General features: G+C 43.3%; 1 protein-coding gene across 4 annotated transcripts in view; it reads right to left on the reverse strand.

Moving 5' to 3' along the window:
* Positions 1–26,383, reverse strand: part of LOC140719603 (uncharacterized) — a 73,448-nt gene that overhangs the window by 18,167 nt on the left and 28,898 nt on the right. For all 4 annotated transcript variants that reach the window (XM_073034312.1, XM_073034311.1, XM_073034313.1 and 1 more), the window contains 3 exons: positions 11,180–12,219; positions 8,903–9,003; positions 4,512–4,606 (listed from right to left, as the gene is read on the reverse strand). In XM_073034312.1, coding sequence (XP_072890413.1) covers positions 4,512–4,606; positions 8,903–9,003; positions 11,180–12,187 — 1,204 coding nt within the window. In that variant the 5' untranslated portion in view covers positions 12,188–12,219. The remainder of the gene's footprint in view (positions 1–4,511; positions 4,607–8,902; positions 9,004–11,179; positions 12,220–26,383) is intronic.

A 26,383-nucleotide genomic window follows, 5' to 3' on the forward strand; every position in this document is an offset into this window, starting at 1 on the left:
TTCTGTCCCCCTTTTACATTGCAACTCATCCTGTTGGCTGCAATTTTCCCCTATCAACAGCCTCTCTTCACTACACATTGCCTCCTGTTTGTAAACCCGCTACCTCATCTTCAGCATATAATACTTTCTGGCATACTTTCCTACAATACTTCTTGCATTGAAATATCCGCAGCTCAGGACACCGTGCTCAACCTTTTGATTCCTGACTTTGTCTGAGGTCTTACCAACATCTGCCTCCACAACCTCTCCATTATTGGTTCCCATCCCCTGCAACTCTAGTTTAAACCCTACCATGCAGCATTAAAAAACCTTCCTACTGGGATATTAAATCACCCTCCAGTTCAGATGCAAACCACCCCTTCTATACAGGTCCCACCTTCCCTGGCACAGAGCCCAATGATCCAAAAATCTTATGTCCTCCCTCCTAAACCAATTCCTTAAGTCACATATTAAACTGCATAATCTTCCTAGTTCTATTTGCCAGTGATATTGAACCCGATTCTGAATTAATATAGCATCTTTTGCTGCTTTCCACAGTTTGCTCTGCGCTCTTACCAATAATTTTGGGTACCAGAAGCCCCAAGAACTGCCGAAGAGTACAGAGTCTCTGCTACAGAGTATACATCTGTAAGCAGCCCTCGAGGTCAGAATTGTGACATAATGCATCAGGACTCAGAAAAAGACTTCACTAAACTGTGAACACTACCTTCAGCAGACTCAAATACAGATTACGTGGCAAGTAACTTTATGCTCTCTCTCGCTCAATGTCTAGATCAACGACAAAGATTTAATGCAATTTGACCACTATAGTTGGCTAACTAGAAGAATCGAAGAGACACAAGAGACTGCTGACACTGAAATTAGGAGTTAAAAACAAATCTGTGGAGGAACAGCGAGTCAGATGGTTAACATTTCGGGGTGAGGAACTGCAGTTGAGTGTCAGCATACAGTTTTGTGTAAAAGTCTTACGGTTAGGCTGCCTTAGACTTTTGTACAATACTGTATTTGTCAACAAGGAGCGGAAAGCGAGTTTGTCGACCTGGCGGGACCAAAGGATGTTGGGAATGGTGAGGATGGAGTGCCACGGGAGAGGTGTGGGACAAGTGGCAGAGGAGGTGTGCCAGGGCAGGGGTTGGCGCAGGTGCAGACACATCCAGCCCTGACACACCAGGCAAGCTCATTAGATTTTGAACAATTGGTTTATTGATCATTACAGAATGTCTCTCTGACACTTCCCAAGCCCTCCCCTCTCCCTTCCCCTTTCCCCAACCATGATTCCCCCCTCTTCCTGCCCCCTTCCCACTCTCAGCCCACAATAGAGACCCATATCAGAATCAGGTTTATCATCACTCACATATATCATGAAATTTTATTTTTTTTCTCTTGCAGCAATAGTGCAGTGCAATACATAAAATTACTGCAATACTGTGCACCTTAACTATACACCTGTGCCTAGGATTTTTGCACAGTTCTGCAAATAGGTCAGGTGGGGCGAGACAGGGGCTAGTAGGTGATTGGTGGAACCAAGCGAATTGAGGGATGAGGGGCAGATGTAGCCTGGCAGGGCAGAGGGAGATACTAATGGCTGATCGGTGGAAACAGATAAGGAAACTAAAGCTAATGGAGCCGAACGTGTGACGGGAAAGATAAATTGAATCAACGTGTGGTGGCGATCTATAAACTATGTCCTTTATGACATGAGTACTACATTTGCAAAGTAGTAGCCTACTAAATGTTGGCACCCCAACGCTAACTGATCCAATTGTTTCAAATATTTACGGAAGTTTCTAAATTAATTATTATTTCTTTTATTTAGAGACATAGCATGGCTCTTCAATCTAATGAGCCCATGTTGCCAATTACACCCATGTGAGCAATTACCCTACTAACCCGTATGTACAGTATTTGGAACGTGGGAGGAAACCAGAGCACCCGGAGGAAACCCACGCGCTCATGGGGAGAACGCACAAACTCCTCATAGACAGGGGCAGGAATTAAACCCGGGTCACTGGTGCTGTAAAGCACAACGCTAATCGCCATGTGACTGTGCCGCCCCCTTGTGGTATGGTTAATGTAACGCAGTTATAAAATACGATCAATTAAAATTTGTTCCCAGTACCATTATCAGCATTTCTGTAACTCAAATATGCAACAAAGATGATTGTTTTCCGCAATGAAATGTCTTTAGCAAATACGGAAATAACCTCCAGAATCAGATTTAAAATCACTGGCGTGTGCCAAGAAATTTGTTAAATTTGCAGCAGTAGTACAATACATAATAATAGAGAGAATAAAGAAAATATATATTAAATCATTGAATTAAATAAGTTGTGCAAAAAAATAGGAAATATAAAGTAGTGAGGAAGTGTTCATGGGTTCAATGTCCATTCAGAAATTGGATGGTGGAGCGAAGAAGCTGTTCCTGAATCACTGACGGCGTAACTTCAGGCTCCTGTATCTCCTCCTTGATGGTAGCAATGAGAACAGGGCATGTCCTCTGGGTGATGAGTCCTTAATGACGGATGCTGCCTTGACACATCACTCCTTGAAGATGCCCTGGATACTCTGGAGGCTAGTGCCCATGATGGAGATGGTTAATTTTACAGCTCTCTGCAGCTTGATCCTGTGCAACAGCCTCCCTCCTGCCCCCCTCACCCACACCAGGCTGTGATGCACCAGTTAGAATGCTCTGCATGGTACATCTGTAGAAATTTGTGAGTGGTTTTGTTGACATACCAAATCTCAAACTTCTAATGGCTGTCATGCCTTCTTCACAGCTGCATCGATATGTTGGGTCCAGGTGAGGTCCTCAGAGATACTGACACCCAGGAACTTGAAATTGCCCACACTTTCCACTTCTGATCCCTCTACAAGGACTGGTGCGTGTTCCCTTGTCTTGCCCTTTCTGAAGTCCGCAATCAGCTCTTGGTCTTACTGACGTTGTGTGCAAGGTTGCTGCTGTGACACCACTCAATTTGCTGATACATCTCGTGCCTGTACGCCCTCTTGTTACCACCTGAGATTCTGCCAACGATGGTTGTATCGTCAGCAAATTTATAGATGGCAGTTGAGCTATGCCTAGCCACACAGTCATGTGTATACAGAGGGTAGAGCAGTGGGCTAAGCACACACCCCGGACGTGTGTCAGTGTTGATCGTCAGCGACGTGGAGATGTTATTTCCAATCCACACCGATTATAGTCTTCAGGTTTGCAAGCTGAGAGTCCAGTTGCAGAGGGAGGTACAGAGGCTCAGTTTCTGGAGCTTTTCGATCAGAATTATAGTTAAACACTGAACTGTAGTCAATAAACAGCACATTTATTGTCTAGGTGATCCAAGGTCACGTGGAGAGCCAGTGAGTAGATATGATCCTATTGCAGTTCTCCAAAGTCATAATGATGAAATTATTATTATTTATTGTTTATTAATTGACGTACAGCTCAGAATAGGCCATTCCAGCCCTTCCAACAACACCGCCCAACAACTCCTGATCTAATCCCAGCCTAATCACGGGACAATGTACAATGATCAATTAACCTACCAACTGGTACGTCTTAGGACTGTGGGAGGAAACTGGAGCCCCCGGAGGAAACCCACACGGTCACAGGGAGAACGTTCAAACTCCTTTCAAGTAATGCCAGGAATTGAACCCGGGTCACTGGCACAGTAAAGCATTGCGTTAACGACTAGGCTACCGTGCCGATAAAATAATGATGTACAGTCACCAGCTGAATGCCGCAAAAGAGATATAAAATAGGGAAAATAAAAAAATATTTAAAAATTTAAAAAATTTAAAAAATAAAATAGGAAATCAGAATGCAATCTAATTAAAACCTTTCCTCTCTGCTTTCATTGAAAATTACATTTTAAAGAGACATTCAAAGCCTAAGAGAAAGAGGAAATAGAACATTAAGGAACATTTAGGACAGCACTGTAACATGGTGGTTAGCACAACGCTTTACAGTACCAGCGACCAGGGTTCAACTCCCGCCCGCTGCCTGTATGGAGTCTGTACGTTCTCCCAGTGAACACGTGGGTTTCCTCCAAGTGCTCTGGTTTCCTCCCACTGTCCAAAGACTTACCAGTTGGTAGGTTAATTGGTCATTGTCAATTGTCTCACGATCAGGCTAGAATTAAATTGGGGGATTGCTGGTTAACGCGCCTCAAAGGGCCTATTCTGCACTGTATATTAATAAATAAAAAACTGAAAGGTAAACAAAAAAGGATTTCCTCTTCCTCAAACAAGGTCGATTTACATAGACTTTACGAATGAAACTTACCTTAATTACAGGTTAGCCAAAAACAATCACAAACCCAAGAACTTTATGAATGGACAATTTCTATGTTAATTTGATTCAGAGATTAGTTTGTTCAACCACACCCCACCCACTATAATATAGTAGCATTTGTTGTTTCGAAGACGAGGATGATTCAAAATTTCAACACATTTCAGGAATTCACGGACTTTTATTTCAAAATTTTCCACACTCTGTTCCACGCACTACAGGTTACCTTGATGTTCATAACTTCCCTTCACGTGGTTCAAAACATCCCTAAGATATTGGTATTTCTCTCGTTCCATCTCCTTACTAAATACAGGTTTTGATCTGAAAAGGAAACATGAACTCATCAATAATCCTGGACAAAATACATCACATTAAACACGAGAAAGTCTGCAAATGCTGGAAGTCTAAAGCAACACACACACGCACACAAAATGCTGGAGGACTACAGCAGGTCAGGCAGCATCCATAAAAATGAATAAACAGTCGACATTTCCGGCTAAAAAGGACCGATTGGAAGACGCCAAAATAAAAAAGACTTTTCTTTCTTTCAATTAAAGTTGAGCGCTTTATTTTCACACAGATGCATGACATCCTAGATTGGAAGCACTCCAAGCAAACAGAGCAGATAATGTGTGTGTAAGGAATGCAAAAGAAATTGGGTAACCTAATGCCATTACAGAAGCACCTATTGGGGGCACTACGGCTGCTTTGGTTCGGCATAAATCAATACTTCCATCTAGAGGCCGAAGGGAATACTGGAAGTGATAGATCAAGACAGATAATAACCAGATGTACATTAATATGTGGAAAACAAAACAGGTATCAAAACAATATTTAAAAGTTTATTTCTGGGACATAACTCCAAAAATAATGACTATTTTTGGGAAATGAACTGTGCTGACTGATTTAACTGGTGAGATACATGTATCAGTCTCCAATCTAAACCAAATTCATAGAAGTCCTTCCAGGTGAGGCAAAAGTTCACCTGTGAATCTGTTGGGGTCATCTATTGTGACAGGTGCTCCCAATATTTCTTCCTCTGCACTGGTGAGACCTGTTGTAAATCGGGGGACCGTTTCATCGAGCATCCATCCCAGTGGGCAAATTTTTTAATTTTGATTTCATTCTCACATGTCGGTGTATGGCCTCTTCTTGTGCCAAGATGTAGACCACCCTCAAGGTGAAGGAGGAACACCTTCTATTCCATCTGGGTTGCCTCTAATCTAATGGCATGAGTGTCGATTTCTCTTTCTGGTAAGAAGCTATTTTTTTTCCTCAGCCTACGTTAATCTCAGCCCAAAATGTCGACTGTTGATTCCGCTCCACAGAAATAATTAAAACACTGATTAACAGTAATTTCAAGACTTGATTAGACACAGAGTGGGATTTGATTGGAAATCTGTAGCATAAAGTAGGCCGGGTTATTTTTTAAATATTCCGCATTTTCTAATTGTTTAATTTGCCCCCACCACCCAGGGCATGCCCTCTTCTCATTTCTACCACCAAGAGGAGGTACAGAAGCCTGTAGGTACACACTCAACGATTCAGGAACAACTTCTCAGCTATCCAATTTCTGAGTGGACATTAAACCCATGAACACTACCTCATTCGTCTTATTTCTATTTTTTTTTGCACTATTTACTTAATTTAACCATTTTACATTTTATATAAACACACACATATTTACTATAATTCAGTGTTTTTCCATTATCATGTATTGCATTGTACTGCTGCCGCTAAATTAACAAATTTCAATACATATGCTGGTGATATTAAACTTGATTCTGTTTCTGATTTACATCTATCATTTAAATCCCCCAAGTTCCTCCAACATTTTACATGTGACGTTGAAGGTTTCCAGCATCTGCAAAATCTCTTGTGCCTTCCTGGCGGCACACCACTCCACTTACTGACCACTAAGTCATTTGTATATGGCAAACAACAATGGTCATCACCGATCTCTGTAGTGTGAGATGAGGCCACTCTCAGGTTGGAGGAGCAACACCTTGTATTCCGTCTGGGTAGACTCCAGCCCGATGGCATGAATATCAATCTCTCAAACTTCCAGTTATTGTCCCCTTCCCCATTCCCGGTTTTCTCTCTCACCTTATCTCCTTACCTGCCCATCACCTCCCTCTGGTGCTCTTCCTCCTTCCCTTTCTTCCTTGGTCTTCTATCGTCTCCTGTCAGATTCCCCCTTTATCTCTTTCACCAATCGACTTTCACTAATTTACTTCACTCCCTCCCCCTCTCCCAGTTTCACCTATCACCTACCACCTTGGACATCTTCCTCCCCCTGTCACCTTCTTATTCTGACTTCCCAGTCCTGATGAAGTGACTAGGTCTGGTTTACTCTTTCCCTATAGGACACCCACTGATTATAGAGTCTTCCACTAAGAAAACCACCCCTCGAATGCTAACCTCTGCTTCTGGTAAGTGAACAATCTGTTTGTAGCCGCTACTCGAGCAAACCAACGTCACTTAGAGACTAAGCACGGTAAGGAGGGGTTGACCCTGTATGAAGTGCTCTGCAATCCAAATAACAAGGTTCCAATGTCAAAGAATACGTTCAATCTTTTATTAAGAAACTAGCAAAACAAACAATCTTGAAGTGATAAAAACTAATGAAACAAAAACTGGCAATATAAAGAAATAAACAGTTTTAGCATATTTAAACATACTTAAGCTTTCGCCACTGTAATTAAAGTTCAAAGTACATTTATTATCAAAGTATAAATTATACAACCTTGAGATTCATGTGCTTACAGGCAGCCACACAACAAGAAACCTGAAAGAACCCCAATTTAAAAAATAGACCAACACCCTCATGCGCAGAGAGAGAAAAAAAAACAAATTGTGCGAACAATAAACGCAAGCAACAGCATTCAGAACAAAAGTGAATCCATAGACACGAAGCCTGGAACAGGCCCATTGCCTCAGTTCATCGCACAGCGGGTCAAATCAGCATGAATCTCATAGACACGAAGCCCGGAGCAGGCCCATTGCCTCAGTTCATCACACAGTGGGTCAAATCAGCATGAATCTCGTAGACACGAAGCCTGGAACAGGCCCATTGCCTCAGTTCATCACACAGCGGGTCAAACCAGCATGAATCTCGTAGACACGAAGCCCGGAACAGGCCCATTGCCTCAGTTCATCACACAGCAGGTCAAATCAGCATGAATCTCGTAGACACGAAGCCCAGAACAGGCCCATTGCCTCAGTTCATCACACAGCAGGTCAAATCAGCATGAATCTTGTAGACACAAAGCCCGGAGCAGGCCCATTGCCTCAGTTCATCACACAGTGGGGAAAATCAGCATGAATCTCGTAGACACAAAGCCCGGAGCAGGCCCATTGCCTCAGTTCATCACACAGCAGGTCAAATCAGCATGAATCTCGTAGACACAAAGCCCGGAGCAGGCCCATTGCCTCAGTTCATCACACAGCGGGTCAAATCAGCATGAATCTCGTAGACACGAAGCTCGGTACAGGCCCATTGCCTCAGTTCATCACACAGTGGGGAAAATCAGCATGAATCTCGTAGACACGAAGCTCGGTACAGGCCCATTGCCTCAGTTCATCACACAGTGGGGAAAACCAGCATGAATCTCGTAGACACAAAGCCCGGAGCAGGCCCATTGCCTCAGTTCATCGCACAGCGGGTCAAATCAGCATGAATCTCGTAGACACGAAGCTCGGTACAGGCCCATTGCCTCAGTTCATCACACAGTGGGGAAAATCAGCATGAATCTCGTAGACACGAAGCTCGGTACAGGCCCATTGCCTCAGTTCATCACACAGTGGGGAAAATCAGCATGAATCTCGTAGACACGAAGCCCGGAGCAACCTCACAGCCTGAGTGCCGTACAGAGCAGCATCAGCCTGACTCTTGTCTGCGGTCCAGGCACCCTGCCTTTTCAGAGCAGCTGGGCCAGCACCTAAACTGTCCTAAAACCGGGTTGTCCCCTGAACTATGACCTGGGCCCTGCCGCAGCGATATGCTGGGCCTGGACCCAACTGCCACATTAAGTCTACATAATTAAACAAACTTAAGAGGTGAACAAAAAAGTTTAACACCTCCTAGCTCACTCCCTTATCTCTAAACTAACCCTAATGACAAAGCATGAATATGCACCTAACAACTGCATCGCCAGCAACCCATCCCACGTGACCAACTACCTATAATACATCCTTGTTTTTTTCTTTTCGGCTGTCCATCGATTTCGTCGTTGACTGAGGCCTGGGCAGGGTTGTACGGGAGACCGGCAGTTGCCCATGCTGCAAACCTCCCCACTCCACGCCACCGATGTTGCCCAAGGGAAGGGCCTAGTCCGAGACAGCTTGGCACCGGTGTTGTCACAGAGCAATGTGTGGTTAAGTGCCTTGCTCAAGGACACAACACGCTGCCTCAGCTGAGGCTCGAACTAGCGACCTTCAGATCACCAGACCGACGCCTTAGCCACTTGGCCATGCACCATCACAACCTATGATACAATGCAGATTGACAACAGATACATGGCTCCTACGCTGTTACTTTTGAGATGAATGCAGCCTTTAACAAAGATAGCATCAGCAACTTCTCAAGGCAATTTGCCAACTCACAGGTGAGTTTACCTTGTTGCTGGATACGTTCTGCCTGTTTTTCGCGGGCGGTATTTCTGCGGTTCCATTTCTTGTGAAGACTCTGCCGCACTCTGCTGGTGTTTTCGGGGTTCCTGGAAGACATTCCGGCAATTTTTCCACATCAAAACATAATATACAATCTGAGGCCACCAAGCTTACAACACAAATCTCCCAATATTCCACCCGCCTCCATTTGACGAGAACAATGACTTACTGCCTGTTACACCACTGGCATTTCGGGCAGCAATGAAGGTCCTCCATCTCTGGCGGTGTTCAGGGCTTCTTTCATCATGTCAGTAGCTTCCTCTCAGATTTCACTACTGTCAGTCATGCAAGTCCCGGGCGGAGACTCGGGAATCCCGTCACACTCAGATGTAGAAGGATTCTTCATTGCTGTTTCTATAACTATTTTGTTTGACCAGTCAGGGTTGTTAGCCCTGAGCTGAACCCCTGAACCTGGAGGACCGGTGGACCACTCTTAGTCTGGCCTCTACCCTTTGACCTATTTGGCATGAGTGACCCTACCAAGAGCCAAAGCATAAAGCCCTGACTCCAGCCAGCATAGCTCTCTGGGTCATTGAGGCATGCAAGCCTTCAAACCCTACGACCAGGTTGTGAGCCTCCTGGAGGACATGATCAAGGAGAAGCGATAGAAATATAGAATTGAGGAACATGAAACCGGAGAGCAGGTTGCAATGCTGGTAAAGTGATATTAGATGCCATATGATGAAAATATATTTTAAAAAACTTTTGAGTGCTGTACAAATTTCGGTATCACTTAGTGAAAGGAAATAAAACCAATTGCATGAATTTATCAGGACGGAGATTTCGTGGGAAAAAGTAACAGGCCAGATTCTGCTGCATGAATGTTTTGGTGAAGCACATACTGGGTTATAATGGGGAAATACAAATTAAACATGTGGTATCTGCACATGCATAGTTAAAACGTACCAACGTAGGGATCTCCTCTTCTGCACACGCCCAACAGAACAATCAAAGCGTGAACTTGAGCTAATTCTCCACTAAGAAACAGCTTTGTGTTCAGGAACCATCAACCATCAGGTTCTTGAACCAAATGGGATAACTTCACTCACCTCATCATGGAAATGTTCCCACAACCTAAGGACTCACTTTCAAGGACTCTTCATCTCATGCTCTGGATATTTAGTGCTTATTTATTTATTATCATTTTGATCTTTTTGTTATTTGCACAGTTGGTCATCTTTTGCACACTGGTTGAATGCCCAAGTTGATGCAGTCTTTCATTGGTTCTATTGTGGGTTTATTGAGTACACCCACAAGAAAATATATCTCAGGGTTGTAAATGGTGACATATATGTACTTTGTTAATAAATTTACTTCGAACTTTGAACTTTTGAACCTTGTGAGGGCACAAGAGGTTGCAATTGCTGGAAGCTGGAGATGCTGAAGGAACTCAGTGGGTTGGGCAGCACAGGTGGAGTGAAATGGACATTCAACACTTGGAGTCAAGACCCTTCATCTGGACTGAGAGATAGAGTGGAGGATGCCTTTGTAAAGATGTAGATACGAGGGGAAAGGGGCAGAACAAAAGCATAACGATCTTGATTGTTTTTGACATACAGAAACATTTAACAATTAAAATTAAGTGCCTAATTACAAATTAGCTTTTAAAAATAGACTTTCTAAATTTACTAAAATGCTTAGAAATAATTAAAACATTAATTAACTACAATTAATTAAGGGTAACATCAAGAATTGAATCCTGTGCCATATTAGACTGGGATTTGATTGATCATCTGTAGCATAAAGTGAGCCTTTTAATTTTTTTTAAATCTTCTGTATTTTCTAAATGTTTAATTTGATATATTATATATATCTCATTTAAATCTAATTTACTACTTTATTTCTTAATAATCTTCATTTGAGTTTCATAATCTCTTGGGGTTAATACTGCCTGAAGCTCATTGGTAGTAACACTCTTCCACTTCTTCCATGTGAGACTTTGGGATATTTTACACGGACCCAAAGGAACCGACTACATCTTGGCTCATTTTTTTTTAAATGACAAGTACAACAGTGAAGAATTCCTTCCTAGGTGCCTTCAATTTTGTGCTTCAGTTTCTAAGAAAATACATGCTAATCAACCATATTTAATAGTGATAGTTACAGAGGCTCGGTTAGAGACTTCCATACATTATTTAATTTACTCCAGCAGTACAAGACAAATTCACCACATAACATCTTATACCATGTAAAGACAAAAAGAATTGCTTATTGCCTGTTTACCTTTACCTCAAGGACTTCGTCTTCCCCACATTCAGTAACGTCAGTGGCTTCTTTTACTCTTCCATCTGCAGCCTCTTCTTCAGAAATATTTTGTTCCAGTGTTGAGTTATCATCTTCCTTAAGCAAGCTTGATGAAGATCCTGACGAGACGGCATTCTGAGTTTCGGGATCTGCTTCGTTGCTGCTTGTATGGTCTCTCTCATCTGTTTGTTCATCTGCACTACCTTGCAGGGGAGTTACCGCGACAACGCTATCGACTGTTACATGATACGGCTGCTCTGATTTCTCTATTTCAGTAATTTCGTAAATAGAATTTTGGTTATGCTTTTCAGGCTTAACACATTGATTAATCTCTTCATCCACTTTCAATGCAGCAACATTTGTCATCAAGGCATCACCTTGATCACTTGCTTCTAAATCATCAATAACAAGGGAGCTTTTGGGCAAATGTGATGTATTTGGGGGAGATAAAGAAGAAAGATTATGTGTATGCTCATCGAGTGTATCGGTGCCTATTCCATTCACATCACCACATTTAAGTGAATCAAAGTTATAATCAATGTCATCATCTGATTCCCGGAGAATCTCATCTATTTCCTCGGATGTGAAGTTAATTAGATCCTCTTCATCATCTTCCTTTTCGTCCAGCTCCAACAATAAGTCATCAAGGTCTTCATCCTCATCTGACGTTTGAAATGAAGGAATGTGCCTTTTGTCTGCAGCTACACCCGAGTCTCCTGTCAAGTTATTTGACTGAAAGTGAAGTCGACAGCCTGCTGGTGACTCCATTATTTTAGAACATAGTTTATTACCAGAAGACAAGGAACATGTTTCTTCAACAACTCTTGGCTTTTTGAATGGAAAATGCAAATGAGTAGTGGGTGAAATTCCTTCCTTGAATTGAGGAACATGCAACTCTTTTGCTGAAGCACATCCAACAGGTGCATTATCATTACCTTCAATCTTCAGTTCTAAGTTGCAGAAGACTTCATCTTCAGCTCCATCCATTATTATTTTCACAGTGGATGTATTACGTCCACCTAAAAAGTATATATACTTTATTGATACACTTATTGTAGGGTCTTTAAAAAGACAGATGAAATGCTAGCAACAACTTGCATTTATATAGCACTTTTGACAAAGCTAAATGTTCTGAAACACTTCACACGAGCTCCAGCAAACAGAATTTGAGCCTGTGCCGTAATAAATAAGCTGCATTGCTATGGCAACAACGGGTTAGTGCGGGAAGCAGGGTGCAAGAAGGGAAAATGAGTAAAAAGAGGTTGACAATGAGAAGACTCTGGCGGTGGAACCCAGGGCCATTGTTCAAAGGTTCAATTTAATATCAGATAATGGATACAGTATACAACATGAAATTCTTACTCTTCAATGAAGAAAACCCCAAAGGGTCAATGCCAGAAAAACATGAGCCCCAAAGGCTCTCCCAACCCCTCCTACACACAAGCAGCTGCAAAGCATCACCCTCCCCCCCACCCATTTGTTCCAGCAGGAAGCATAGTGCCCAGCGCCCACCATGCAAGCATTTGCAAAGCCCCCAAAGAGCTCACAATCTGCAGCCTGCACTGTGCAGTCCCCATGGTGATCAGAATCTCACAAAGGTTTGGAAATTGTCTGGGAATTTGGGAGCAGCAAGCGGGTCCAGAGGTCAGCCAGAATAAACCTACGGAGTGATTTTTAAAAATTAGGGAAAGTTAAACCCAAGGCGTTGCCAACTAAGACCCACTTAGAAAGACCTTTCTTAGAAAGACCAAGAAAGACCTTTCTTCCTTTCAGTGAAGAAAGGGACACTGGTGCAGGTTCAGACATGGCAGTCGTGGCCACAAAAACTGCAAGGTGGGAGGAGCGTTAAGGGTACACCAGAATAGTTGGCTGGAAGCAACAAAAGTTATGGCTACAAGTTTCAGCAGGTGAACTGAAGCAAGAGTAATGGCAGGTGTGATGACACCAGTGGACTTGACGTGGAGGACGCGGGGGCAGAAGTTTACCTGCGGATCAAACAGGTCCCAAAGCTGCAAAAGATCCAATCATCCTCAAACAACACTAAAAAGGTGGGGGGGGGGGGGCGGGGGGGCCAAGCTGCAAACAGATTGTTATAATCTCTCCGACATTTAACGAATGGCTTCTTCTTACTTATTCCCATAAAACACTCTCAAAGTAATGAAAGGACCTCTAAACTAGTTCACGATTGGAAAGAGGGGAGTGTCTTTATTCAGGAGGGGATGAAATTTTAGAGACCTCAAGGGCAGCACAGTAGCGTAGTGGTTAGCACAACGCTTTACAGAACCAGCGACCCGGGTTCAATTCCCGAAGCTGCCCGTAAGGACTTTGTACGTTCTCCCCGTGACCGCGTGGGTTTCCTCCGGGCGCTCGGGTTTCCTCCCACAGTCCAAAGACGTATTGGAATGGTGATTGCAAAACTGTCCCATGATTAGGCTAGGATTAAAATCGGGGGATTGCTGGGCGGCGGGGTTCAAGGGCCAGAAGGGCCTATTCCGTGTTCTATCTCAATAAATAAATATAGTGAGTGCATTAAAAATGAGCGGCGTCAGGGTTTTATAGGATAGAAAGATATATCTGAGGTAGGTGATCAGGTTTAATCTTTCTGAAGGGCAAAACAGGTACGAGGGCTGATTGGCAACTCCCAGTTCCACCCTTCAGGCTCAGTATTTTCTTGTATATGGATAGAGAGGTGCAACTAAGCACAGCTAGCTGAGGAGGTGAGTAAAGTGGTGGTCAGATGGGCTGGATGATATCAGTGTAGATATGGCAGTGTGATGTGTTCTTGAGTGATGTCAACAACGGGCATCTTAGAGAGACAAGGAATGGTTGGGGATGAGGGAAGAAAGAAGTGGGGGGGGTGGGGGGGAGGAGAAACAGTCCAGAATGTTGTGGTTCCAGAGATTTTAGTGCAGAAACGCGAGGGGAAGTCATCATTAGTGATTACCTGGCAGTAGAGCTCTCTACATGCACTTGACAAAGTCTAATACCACAGGGCATGCATTGAGGGCAAGAAGGGTTCAAGGGGGATGTGTGGAGTAAGGTTTTTATACTCGGAGAGTTGTAGATGCCTGGTATGGTGGTAGAGGCAAATATATTCAAGGCTTTTAAGAGATGTTTAGATAGCCTCATGGAGGCAAGGACAATGGAGGGATATGGCCATAGTGTAGGTAGGTGAGATTACTGTTTGGGTTTTTTTAAAGCTGGTTTGGCACAAAATTTGGGACTGAATGACCTGATCCTATGCTATACTCTTCTAGAGGAGGATGAGGCTGAACTATTGAGGCTTTTGTCCAGTACAGACACAATGGGACAAATAGCTTCCTTCTGCATTGTATCCATTCCATGATACTACATCCAAAATGAGCAGCAGAAAATAAAGCTTGCATTCTCGAAGTCACTGATGGTCCCAAGCCAGCCACGCTCACCTAGTCTGAGCATGGAAGACTCACCTCACTGTCTTTCTGCCCCATGGTGTCAGGTGGCAGGGTCACAAATGTGCAGATGCTTGCAGGGTCTGCAAGACATTACTTCCTACAAAGCAAAACCCAGTAGCATGAATGGCAGCAATGCTTCACTACCAGATGAACTCAATGCCCGCTTTGAAAGGGAGAACACAACTACAGCTGTGAAGATCCCTGCTGCACCTGATGACCCTGTGATCTCCGTCTCAGAGGCCGATGTTAGGCTATCTTTAAAGAGAGTGAACCCTCGCAAGGCGGAAGGTCCCAATGGAGTACCTGGTAAGGCTCTGAAAACCTGTGCCAACCAGCTAGCGGGAGTATTCAAAAACATTTTCAACCTCTCACTGCTAAGGGAAGAAGTTCGCACTTGCTTCAAAAAAGTAACAGTTATACCCAAGAAGAATAATGTGGGCTGCCTTAATGACTATCACCCAGTAGCACTCACACCGACAGTGATGAAATGCTTTGAGAGGTTGGTCATGACTAGACTGAACTCCTGCCTCAGCAAGGCCCTGGACCCATTGTAATTTATCTATCACCACAATAGGTAGACACAATCTCAATAGCTCTCCACACGGCTTTAGACCACCTGGACAACAAACACCTATGTCAGGGTGCCGTTCATCGACTATAGCTCAGCATTTAATACCATCATTCCCACAATCCTGATTGAGAACTTGCAGAACCTGGGCCTCTGTACCTCCCTCTGCAACTGGATCCTCGACTTCCTAACCAGAAGACCACAATCTGTGCGGATTGGTGATAACATATCCTCCTCACTGACGATCAACACTGGCACACGTCAGTGATGTGTGCTTAGCCCACTGCTCTAATCTCTATATACACATAACTGTGTGGATAGGCTTGGCTCAAATACCATTTACAAGTTTGCTGACGATACAACCATTGTTGGTAGAATTTCAGGTGGTGACGAGAGGGCGTACAGGAGTGAAATATGCCAACTAGTGGAGTGGTGTCACAGCAACAACCTGGCACTCAACGTCAGTAAGATCAAAGAGATGATTGTGGACTTCAGAAAGTGTAATACGAAGGAACATATATCAATCCTCATAGAGGGATCAGAAGTGAAGAGAGCGAGCAGCTTCAAGTTCCTAGGTATCAAGATCTCTGAGGATCTAACCTGGTCCCAACATATCAATGTAGTTCTAAAGAAGGCAAGACAGCAGCTATACTTCATTAGGAGTTTGAAGAGATTTGGCATGTCAACATGTCAACATGTTGTACCATGGAGAGCATTTTGACAGCCTGCATCACTGTCTGGTATGGAGGGGTTACTGCACAGGACTGATAGAAGCTGCAGACAGTTATAAATCTAGTCAGCTCCATCTTGGGTACTAGCCTACAAAGTACCCAGGACATCTTCGGGGAGCTGTGTCTCATAAAGGCAGCATCCGTTATTAAGGACCTCAAGCACCCATGCCCTTTTCTCAGTGTTACCATCAGGAAGGAGGTACAGAAGCCTGAAGGCACACACTCAGTGATTCAGGAACAGCTTCTTCCCCTCTGCCATCTAATTCCGAACTGGACATTGAATCTTCGGACACTACCTCACTTTTATTTTAAAAATATACAGTATTTCTGTTTTTGCACATTTTTTAAAAATCTATTCAATATATGCAATTGATTTACTTGTTTATTTATTACTATTATTTTTATTTATTTTTTTCTCTCTGCTAGATTATGTATTGCATTGAACTGCTGCTGCTAAGTTAACAAATTTCACGTAACATGCCGGTGATAATAAACCTGATTCTGATTCTCCCCGGAAGTTCTTACTCCTGATGGATTTAGACAGAAGGCATTACTGGGGCTCGGTTTTCTCTTTTGTCAAAACTGTCAAGGGTTAAAAGACCTTCTCCCACAGCGTATGACTCCGAAACCTCAAGTTATTATCCCCCTTTGGCAATGTAGAGACCCTTACAAATTATATCTTTATTTTAAAAATCTTTCAAAAATAAAAAAGCTATAGAAAGAAATAAAAATGTTATGCTGAGGTTAAATAAAAATCCCCCTTTGCCTCTTAATTCACGGGTCCAGAATGCTATTGAAAACCTTCGGTTATTGGATACCATGCCCTGGAATATAGGAGGAGGAGGAGATCTTATAAAGATATACAAAATTATGAGGGCTACAGATAGAGCGAGGGCATGAGGGCTTTTTCCCCTCAGGTTGGGTGGGACAAGAACTCGAAGTCATAGGTGAAATATTTAAAAGGAACCTCAGAAAGTGGGTGTGAGTGTGCTAGCGCACACTGATTTAAACACTTAAATGAAGTTTGGATGGGGAGGGATATGGTGTGGGTGCAGGTTGATGGAATTAGGCAGGATACTCAGGTTGGAATGAACTAGAAGGGCCAAAGGAGCTGTTTCTGTTTTCTATGACTTTATGCCTGCATGAAGACATGGAGAAGTGATTCCTCCGTGTAATGGTGAATAAGTCCAGCAAGAGCGGAGCCCGCTGCCAGATTCGATGTACAGATTTTGGGCCATCTTGTCTTGTCCATACTGCACCAACCACCGCTACTGGGCTATAAACATACAGGAGCAGTGTGTGGTTAAGTGCCTTGCTCAAGGACACTCACGCTGCCTCAGCTGAGGCTCGAACTAACGACCTTCAGATCGCCAGCCCAAAGCCTTAACCACTTGGCTGCGCGCCATCTGTCTTTACAGCAAGCCTCGGACTTGCATGCTCACCGTGCACGCAGGGATGACCACGACTTATCAACGGTCTGTGGTTCCAATCCTCAAACTAGCTAGATTCACCCCACTACTGTAAAAAGCTAAGCAGCTTCAGCTAGAATCTCAAAAGCAAACACCAGGAAATCTGCAGATGCTGGAAATTCAAGCAACACACACAAAATGCTGGTGGGACACAGCAGGCCAGGCAGCATCTATAAGGAGAAGCACTGTCGACGTTTCAGGCCGAGACCCTTCGTCAGGACAGGGTTTTGGCCCGAAACGTCGACAGTGCTTCTCCTTATAGATGCTGCCTGGCCTGCTGCGTTCCACCAGCATTTTGTGTGTGTTGCAGTTAGAATCTCTTTAGGTTTACAAAACTATTTTTAGTAGAATGCATGTTCTTTATTTTCTCAAAATCCCTCAACAGTAAATTCCTTTCAAAGGAAAATTTATACAATTACCACTGTAGTCAGTTTATTAACGGCTATGAAACCATCATGAATTCACAATCTTTCTATGGACAAGTGAATGGCAGAACACCTCCCAAAAATATATTCACAATGTATTTCAACAGCCATCATTATCAAACCAAACTTGAAATTCAGTTAAAATCGTACACTGTTTATTTAGCAACAAAAAAATATAAGAGATTCTGCAGATGCTGGGAAGCCAGAGTAACTCACACAAAATGCTGGAGGCACTCTGCAGGCTAGGCAGTATTTTTGGAGAAGAATAAAGAGTCAACTTTTCGGGCCAAGACCCTTATCAGGATTCAATATTTAGTATCAGGATGTCCCGGAATCAAACTACAGTCAGGATCGCTCCTGTTCACCAACATCAGTAAATAGAGAAATAGTCATTTTGAGATTAACATGAACATATTCAATGGAAGAAAATACAACGTGTATAGCAACAAGACAGAATTACTTCCACAGCTACAATTCTCAGTAAAATAAAGCAATGACATAGACAGTAAAAGGTACAAAAAATGTTCTTGTGAAAGTGTGATGAACTACATATACCTGTCTGGACACGCCCCCCCTGCTGACTGCTCCTGTGGCTCCTCCCACAGACCCCGGTATAAAGGCAATTGGAGACACAGACCCTTCCTCAGTCTCCAGGATGTTGTGTGGTGGTTGCTTGCTGCTTGTGCTTTCTTCCAGCCAATAAAAGCCTACCTTAACCCACGTCTCAGAGTTATTGATGGTGCATTTGACTTTCTCCTTCCATTGATGCTGACTGACCTGCTGGGTTGTTTCCAATATTTTCTGTTTCTAATTTAGCTACTAAGTTTAACAGAAGATGTTCACAAATTAACTTTTATACATGCGAGGGATATACAATTAGAATAGATACCCTGGGGGGGGGGGGGTTATAACCTAGTACCACTATTAAATATAAATTCATTCCCCAATCAAGTTGCTCTTTACATACACCACTCATTTAACATGAGAAACAATGACAACCATTTCAGTCTTAAATGTAGTTGTCTTTTGCACGAATCCAGCTGCGTAATGCTGGTCAGCCTCACAGAGCGAGGCACTAAAGCACTAAAACAGAAACATACTAGAAATAAAATTAATTACAGCACTATAAATAATAAGATATTATAAATGAAACTGAACACCGTATCATATAAAGTATGACATAGCACCCTGTAGTAAAATGTCTTCTGCACTTTCAACAGCATATAGACCATAGGACCATTGAGACTGCTCCACAATTTCTTCATGGCTGATCCATTTTCCTCTCAGCCCCAATCTCCTGCCTTCTCCCCGTACCTTTTCATGCCCTGACCAGGTAAGAATCTAACAACCTCTGCCTTAAAAATACGTAAAATCCTAACCTCCACAGCCGCCTGTGGCAATGAATTCCACAGATTCACCACTCTCTGGCTGAAGAAGTTTCTCCTCATCTCCATTGTAAAAGGACGCCCCTCTAATCTGAGGCTGTGTCCTCTGGTGCGAGACTCTCCCAGCACAGGAAACATCCTCTCCACATCCACCCGATCAAGACCTTTCAACGTTCACAAAATGCTGGCGGAATGCAGCAGGCCAGGCAGCATCTACAGGAAGTACAGTCAACGTTTTGGGCCGAGATCCTAGGTCGACTGTACTTCTCCCTATAGATGCTGCCTGTCCTGCTGTGTTCCACCAGCATTTTGGGTGTGTTGCTGTTTGAATTTCCAGCATCTGCAGATTTCCTCGTGTTTGCCTTTCAACATTCAATGGGTTCACCCCTCATTCTTCTGAATTCTAGTAAACGCAGGCCCAGAGCCATCAAACACTCATCATATGACAAGCCGCTCTTTTGACTTTAACTGAAACTTCAATCAGAAGTACTTCTCTCTAATTTTCAACACAAATCACAAGGGAGCTCATTCCTGTCTGTGCAATCAGCTTTCTTTCCAGTTTCTTTGCTAACAATCTTTAAATTTAGATAATACTCACATATATAGTTCTCTTTAACTCTAGGCGATTTTGTGTAAATCACTCATGCCAGCAATCCCTCAGACAGCCTATTCCCATGTGTAGTGGAGAACAATTCTATCCAGAGCTACTTGCAAATTTCCCTTCCCCCATTTCTCCTTATTTGGTAAAACAAACAGACACACCTATGATAAGGTGATTCACCAAACCCCCTTTGACTGATGTCAATCTTCTTGGCAGCTAGCTCATGAAAATGGTTCCTACTAACTATTTAAAAGGTGTCTACTTAAAAAGAGACAAAGTGTCTCCCAAAAGAAAAGCATCCTTTCTCATCACACAAATAGGTGCATCCTAGGCATCGTTTTAAAAAGGAACATTTTTAAAAAAGCTGATACTGGCTTTCAATCCAGCAACCAGAGTAACAAACGCTTCAGGAAAGAATCCAAGTGTGGTCCTAGTGCAGGGTTCTGACCTGAATCGCCAACAATTCCTTGACGTTGCTTGACGGTGTGCTTTAGCTGATTGATTTGTCATTTTAGATTCCAGCCTCTGCAATCTCTTGTCTACAACCATTCGAGTTTAGTGGGACCAACCGAAACAAATGATCTGCTGAAGAAGTCTAATGGTCAAACTGCTTTAGTTTATTCATTTTTTTGGAGACACAAGTTGGAACGGAACTTTCCGGCCCAACGAGTCATGCCGCCTCGTAACCCAGCTATTTAACACTAGCCTGATCACAGGACATTTTACAATGACTAATTAACCTACTACAAAAGGCGAAAAGCGAAAATAGCGTTCAGCGTTTGTTTTGCAGCGCCCCCAAGCTCCTTCCCCGGGAACTACACTCAGCATCAAACCGCCATAGCTTAAACACGTGTCTGTGAGCATCTGTGCTTTATCTTGATTTATTCCTTGCATCCATTAGCAAGATGTGTCCCAAGGTATTGGAAAAGCCTAAGAGAGCTCATAAGGGTGTTACGCTTAGTGTAAAACTGGACGTAGTTAAGCATTTCGATCGTGGTGAACGAAGTAAGGACATTGTCTGCACGTTGAACTTGCCTGAGTCCGCCATTCGCACTATTTACACGCAGAGAGAAAGAATCTTGAAAGTTGCCGATGTTACTGTTGGTTCTGCTTGTAGCAAAGTGCTCTCTCTTAGTCGGCGTCCAATAATGGATAAAATGGAAAGTCTATTGCTTGAGTGGACTGATGGGTGTACAAAGCGTGGTGTTCCATTAAGTTATCTTATACTTAAAGAGAAATCAGTCAGTCTTTTTAATAAGCTGAAACTGAAAGCACTGGACGATGGTGTAAGTGTTGCGAAAGTGGAATTTAAAGGTAGTCATGGGTGGTTTGATCGGTTTCTGAGGCGAAGGGAGCTTCATAGTTTAAAGGTTACTGGAGAGAGTGCTTCCGCTGATACTGAAGTTGCCGAAAAGTTCCCTGAAGAACTGAAGAAAATAATTACAGAAGGTAGTTATTCATATGAGCAAGTGTTTAACTGTGATGAAACTACAATTTATTGGAAAAAAATTGCCGAGCAAGACATTTATTTCGATAGAAGAAAAGCAGACTAAGGGACACAAGGCATCGAAGGACAGGTTTACCCTAATGCCTATTATTAACGCCACTGGTGATGTTGTCCTTAGGCCTCTACTAGTGTACCATTCAGAAAATCCGAGGGCACTTAAAGGTGTTGATAAGGAAACACTTCCTGTTGTGTTCCGTTCACATCCGAGTGGTTGGAATACCCAAGTGATTTTTTCTGGGTACAAGTGGATACATTAGTCCTTTCATTGAAAAATACTGTAGAGAAAATACCCTCGATAATAGGTGTCTTGTGATTGTTGATAATTGTGCTGCTCATCTACCTGGCATTACCAAGTGTGGCAGTAACATTCGTGTTGTGTTCTTACCGCCGATTACGACATCGTTGCTGCAGCCATGTGACCAAGGCCTAACAGCCACAATCAAGGCTTACTATACGCAAAATGTGATGTGTTTTATTGTAAGTGCCATTGACAGAGGGGGCAACTCTGAAGTATCTTTGCGAGAGATCTGGAAAGACTACAATATAAAATTGGCAATTGTCAACATTGGAGATGCTCTTGATAGGCTAACAGTCTTGATGAGAAATGGCATTTGGAGGAAACTATGTCCCGAAGCAGTGAAAGATTTTAAAGGCTTCAAACCAACAACAATAAATACGGCAATAGTGACTTTGACTAAGGAGGCCGGGTTTGTGGAAGTTGATGATGATTTGAAGAGGTTTTGGCATCCCATGACCAAGAACTGACAGATGAAGAGCTGATGCAATTGCAAGAGGAAAGGATATGAATCGAAACCGAACGCAGTAGCGAACGGCCCGAAAGTGAAGTCGTCCAGGAACTGAACGTGAAGCAATTGTGTGAGTTTTTCGCTACGGTTGACAGCGCTGCAATGATTGCAGAAAAGTATGACTTTTATTTTGAAAGGGCACATGGGTTTAGGGCAGGTTTGCAGGATGGTTTGAGTGCTTACAAAGACTGTATGATAGGAAAGTGCGCGAGGCAAAGCAGTCAAGCATACGGTCGCATTTCAAGCCTTCCACATCAGCCACAGCAGACGACGAAACTTGACCTTCAACATCGAGGCAGGCAGACATAGAAGGTGGTGTAGTAGATGTTAATGACCTGCCTGCCCTGATGGATTCAGACAATGATGAGATGTTAATAGATGACCCTCTTCCTCTCTCTCCTACACCCCAGTCTCCCGTACCTCCCACCACCCCAACCTCCGACGACTCAGCCTAACACACCATCATCAGTGTGCTCTCTGTCTTCCCGATTCCGGTAAGTGAAACTACACTGTACATACATTATTCCTACTTTATATAGGCTGTGTATTTATCATATCATTCCTGCTTTTACTATATATCAGTGTTATTTTAGGTTTTATGTGCTATTTGCTAGATTATTTTTTGGGTCTGGGAGCGCTCAAAAATTTTTCCCATATAAATTAACGGTAATTGCTTCTTCGCTTTACGACATTTCGGCTTACAAACGGTTTCACAGGAACACTCTACTTTCGGATAGCGGGGGGTATCTGTAAATTGTTTTATATTCTATATTTTCACTTGCTTTTTTCATTGCCACTTACGCAATTTTTTTGCCCATGGGAGGAGGGTTTGATATTGGATGCTTTTCTTTGAATGGGTTGGTTCCATCGTCCTTCTTTGCTTTGTGACTCTGTGAGGATAACTAATTTTGGGGTTGTATACTGCATACATACTTTGCTTTGAATTGGTACGTCTTCGAACTGCGGGAGGAAACCGGAGCCCCCGGAGGAAACCCACACTGTTTACAGGGAGAACGTACAAACTCCCTACAGATGGCACCTGAATTCAGCTCTAAACTACGGTGCACCCCAAGCTACAATAGCGTCACACTAACCACTACGCCACTGTGGCACGGAAAAGCATCTAAAGGAGTTGCTGATATTTCAGTCCTGATTTTGAGTCAAAAAAAACGTGGGCAGTTCTTTTCCCTCCAGCCGATGCTGCTTTGGCCTGTTGAGTTCTTCCATCAGAATGATGCTTGCTTCAGATTCCAGCATCTGCAGCCTCTCTTGGTGGAACAAAAAGTTGCTATTTCTCTCCAAATTTCAGACTATGTGGAGTTCAGAGCAGGAAAAAAAGATTCATTCCCTTCAGTTCACAGTATTTTTTTTTTAAAAAAGTTTATTTAAAAAAAAGCTCTGAGCTTCTTGCAGCACATTTGGTTTAAAAAAAATTGGTCCTCTTTTATTTATGCCCATTTACGAGGAGTTAAACACATCCTTGCTACAGATTGTCCAGTGGATGAGATAAGCTCTTGAAAACGACTCGACATTCCTACGCTTCAAAAACACTTCACTGGCTTTGCTATAACTCTTAAAGGTCATAATAACTTTTTCATTTCTAAAATAAATTATTCATTAGCTACAAGGTACATTTCAAATCTTAAATTAATTTCTCTCCCTTTAAAGAAAAGCTTCTAAAGATCACAGGATGGAGAGGGTCATTAATTTTCTATGCAGAGAGATTGTAATACCATGACAACCAATTGCTTCTTAATTGATTCCAGGATTTCTGCACCACCATTTCTGGGAGTCTATTCCATGAGATATGAAGAAAAATCCTTTGAGTTATTGGTCCCAAACTTATCTTTTATCTTTATCCTTTTATTTTATATTTTGTTCTCTCTGAGGCCACTGTTGGTCAGGGTTGACAATGGATATTGCGTTGTAGTTGTCTAAACACACAAGCCATGGCAGTATGATATGGAGATCAAGCTGTTGCCCATGTAGCAAGCTTCCCCTCTCCACACAGCTGATAAATCCAAAGGAACAGCAGAGACTGATACAGTTTGGGACCAGTGCTGGAGTGGCTAGTCAGCATTGAACTCAACATAGCCCTGCCTTGGGTATTCCAGCTCCAGATTTTTCCCTCAAGGTTTACTCACAGACAGACAGACATACTTTATTGATCCCGAGGGAAATTGGGTTTCGCTACAGCCACACCAACCAAGGATAGTGCAGAAATATAGCAATATAAAACCATAAATAATTAAATAATAAGTAAGTTATTCCAAGTGGAAATAAGTCGAGGATCAGCCTACTGGCTCAGGGTGTCTGACACTCCGAGGGAGGAGTTGTAAAGTTTGAGGGCCACAGGTAGGAATGACTTCCTATGACGCTCAGTGTTGCATCTCGGTGGAATGAGTCTCTGGCTGAATGTACTCCTGTGTCTAACCAGTACATTATGGAGTGGATGGGAGACATTGTCCAGGATGGCATGCAACTTGGACAGCATCCTCTTTTCAGACACCACCGTCAGAGAGCCCAGTTCCACCCCCACAACATCACTGGCCTTACGAATGAGTTTGTTGATTCTGTTGGTGTCTGCTACCCTCAGCCTTCCCCGTGAGTCGGTGCAGCCACAAGGCAGCAGAGGTTTGAAATCAGAGTTTTCCTTCTCCAAGATACCTGATGAGCCCCATCTGCCAAAAATGCCTAGTTTTAAGGTGCCAGTAGCCAGTTTTTACCCCTTCTCCTGCCAGTAGAAACGGTTCCACGGGGCTTTGTAGCTAAGCCACACGTGAAGGCTGGGAGCTGGACTTGGCTGTCAGAAGCTATTTGAGGCACATGCCATTGGAAGCCTTTAATAGGTAGTGGGTGCTTATCCCCACTACCAACCACGGCTATAACAAGGTTGTTAGATATCCACAGTGATTCTGAGTCATCTTTCCAGGTCACAGTGGGCGCCATGGTAGCGTGGTGGTTCTGGAGTTCAGAGTTCAAAGTTCAATTCCGGTGCCATTCAGTAAGCAGCCTCTGTACATCCTCCCCATGGCTTTCCTCCCACAGTCCAAAAGGTATCCTGTGATTAGGTTAGGGTTAATCGGGGTTGTGGAATTGCCGGAGCATTGTGGCTCGAAGGGCCAACTCCACGTTGTATCGCTAAGTAAAATAGAGTCGGTGTGTTTCATTCTTCCTTCATGACTCAGATCCCCATCACAGGAACTCAGCTTCTTCCCTGAACACTGAATATCTCCCACGTAGCCTGGCAACCAGTGCAGGAGGCGGAATTCAGAGTAGCCAGAGGGCTAAACAAGCGATCGTCACTGTCTCTGAATTGCATTCAGTAGTTCTCACAACCTCATTCAGCAACAATGACTGCCATGCATTGGTATGCTCCAGTGAGCCCAATGTGCCTGTCTTTCTCGACATCCATCTCGTCAACATCTCGTACACAGTAATTAACGCAGCACAAAGGTGATTCAGCATTGTGCGGGAACAACACGAATGCAGCTTAACGTCAAAATTCTGTTCAAAGATATTTAGCTGCTCAAACAGTACGTTGCTAATCATTCGTTGGGAGCAATTTTGAATGGTATTATCCAACGAGATTTTAAGTATTCAAAAATGGCAGAAAATATCTGAAGGCCAGGCGACTAGGCCATTGCATTTCAAAGTTCCCAGATGCATGCCAGTTTAGTTCCGTTCCTCATTCCCACAACAACCTGTTTGTCCTTGGACTCCTCCACTACCCAGTGGAGCACTCGGTAGTCTATCAGTGTTCCCCCCACCTGATCCACTTTTCTCTCTCTCTCTCACCCTGATCTACCTCCTCCACCTGCCCCAAACCACCATCACCCTCTTTCTTTCCCCTTCTTTGTCTATTTGATTTGCCCATCGCCTACACACCCCTTCCGCTGGACCCCTTCCCCCTACTGTTCCCATCTGTCCTCACTACAGCACCGGCTAGCATCAAATTACCTGGCCATTTCCAAAGATTTATGTCAAAAACTCCCCCTTCTTCTCGCTCCTTGCAGCCGCTTTAAGATTGGGCTGTATTTCGCACAGCCCATAATCCCTCCTTGTACTAGGATGGACTTGGGACAAATTAACCCTGGTTCTCGTGTGCCTGCATTGCCCTCAGTGCAAGGGGAATATTATGTACATTTCGTTTCCTTGCAAACTATAGGACCTGGTGATGAAGTTGAAGATAGTATGACCAGTGTTGTGTGGGTTCGGATCTTCCCACCACCTCTCCGTATACCCAGCTCTTGTTTG

The sequence above is a fragment of the Hemitrygon akajei genome, chromosome 32 (genome assembly GCF_048418815.1).
Source record: "Hemitrygon akajei chromosome 32, sHemAka1.3, whole genome shotgun sequence".
Classification (NCBI taxonomy): Eukaryota; Metazoa; Chordata; class Chondrichthyes; order Myliobatiformes; family Dasyatidae; genus Hemitrygon; species Hemitrygon akajei.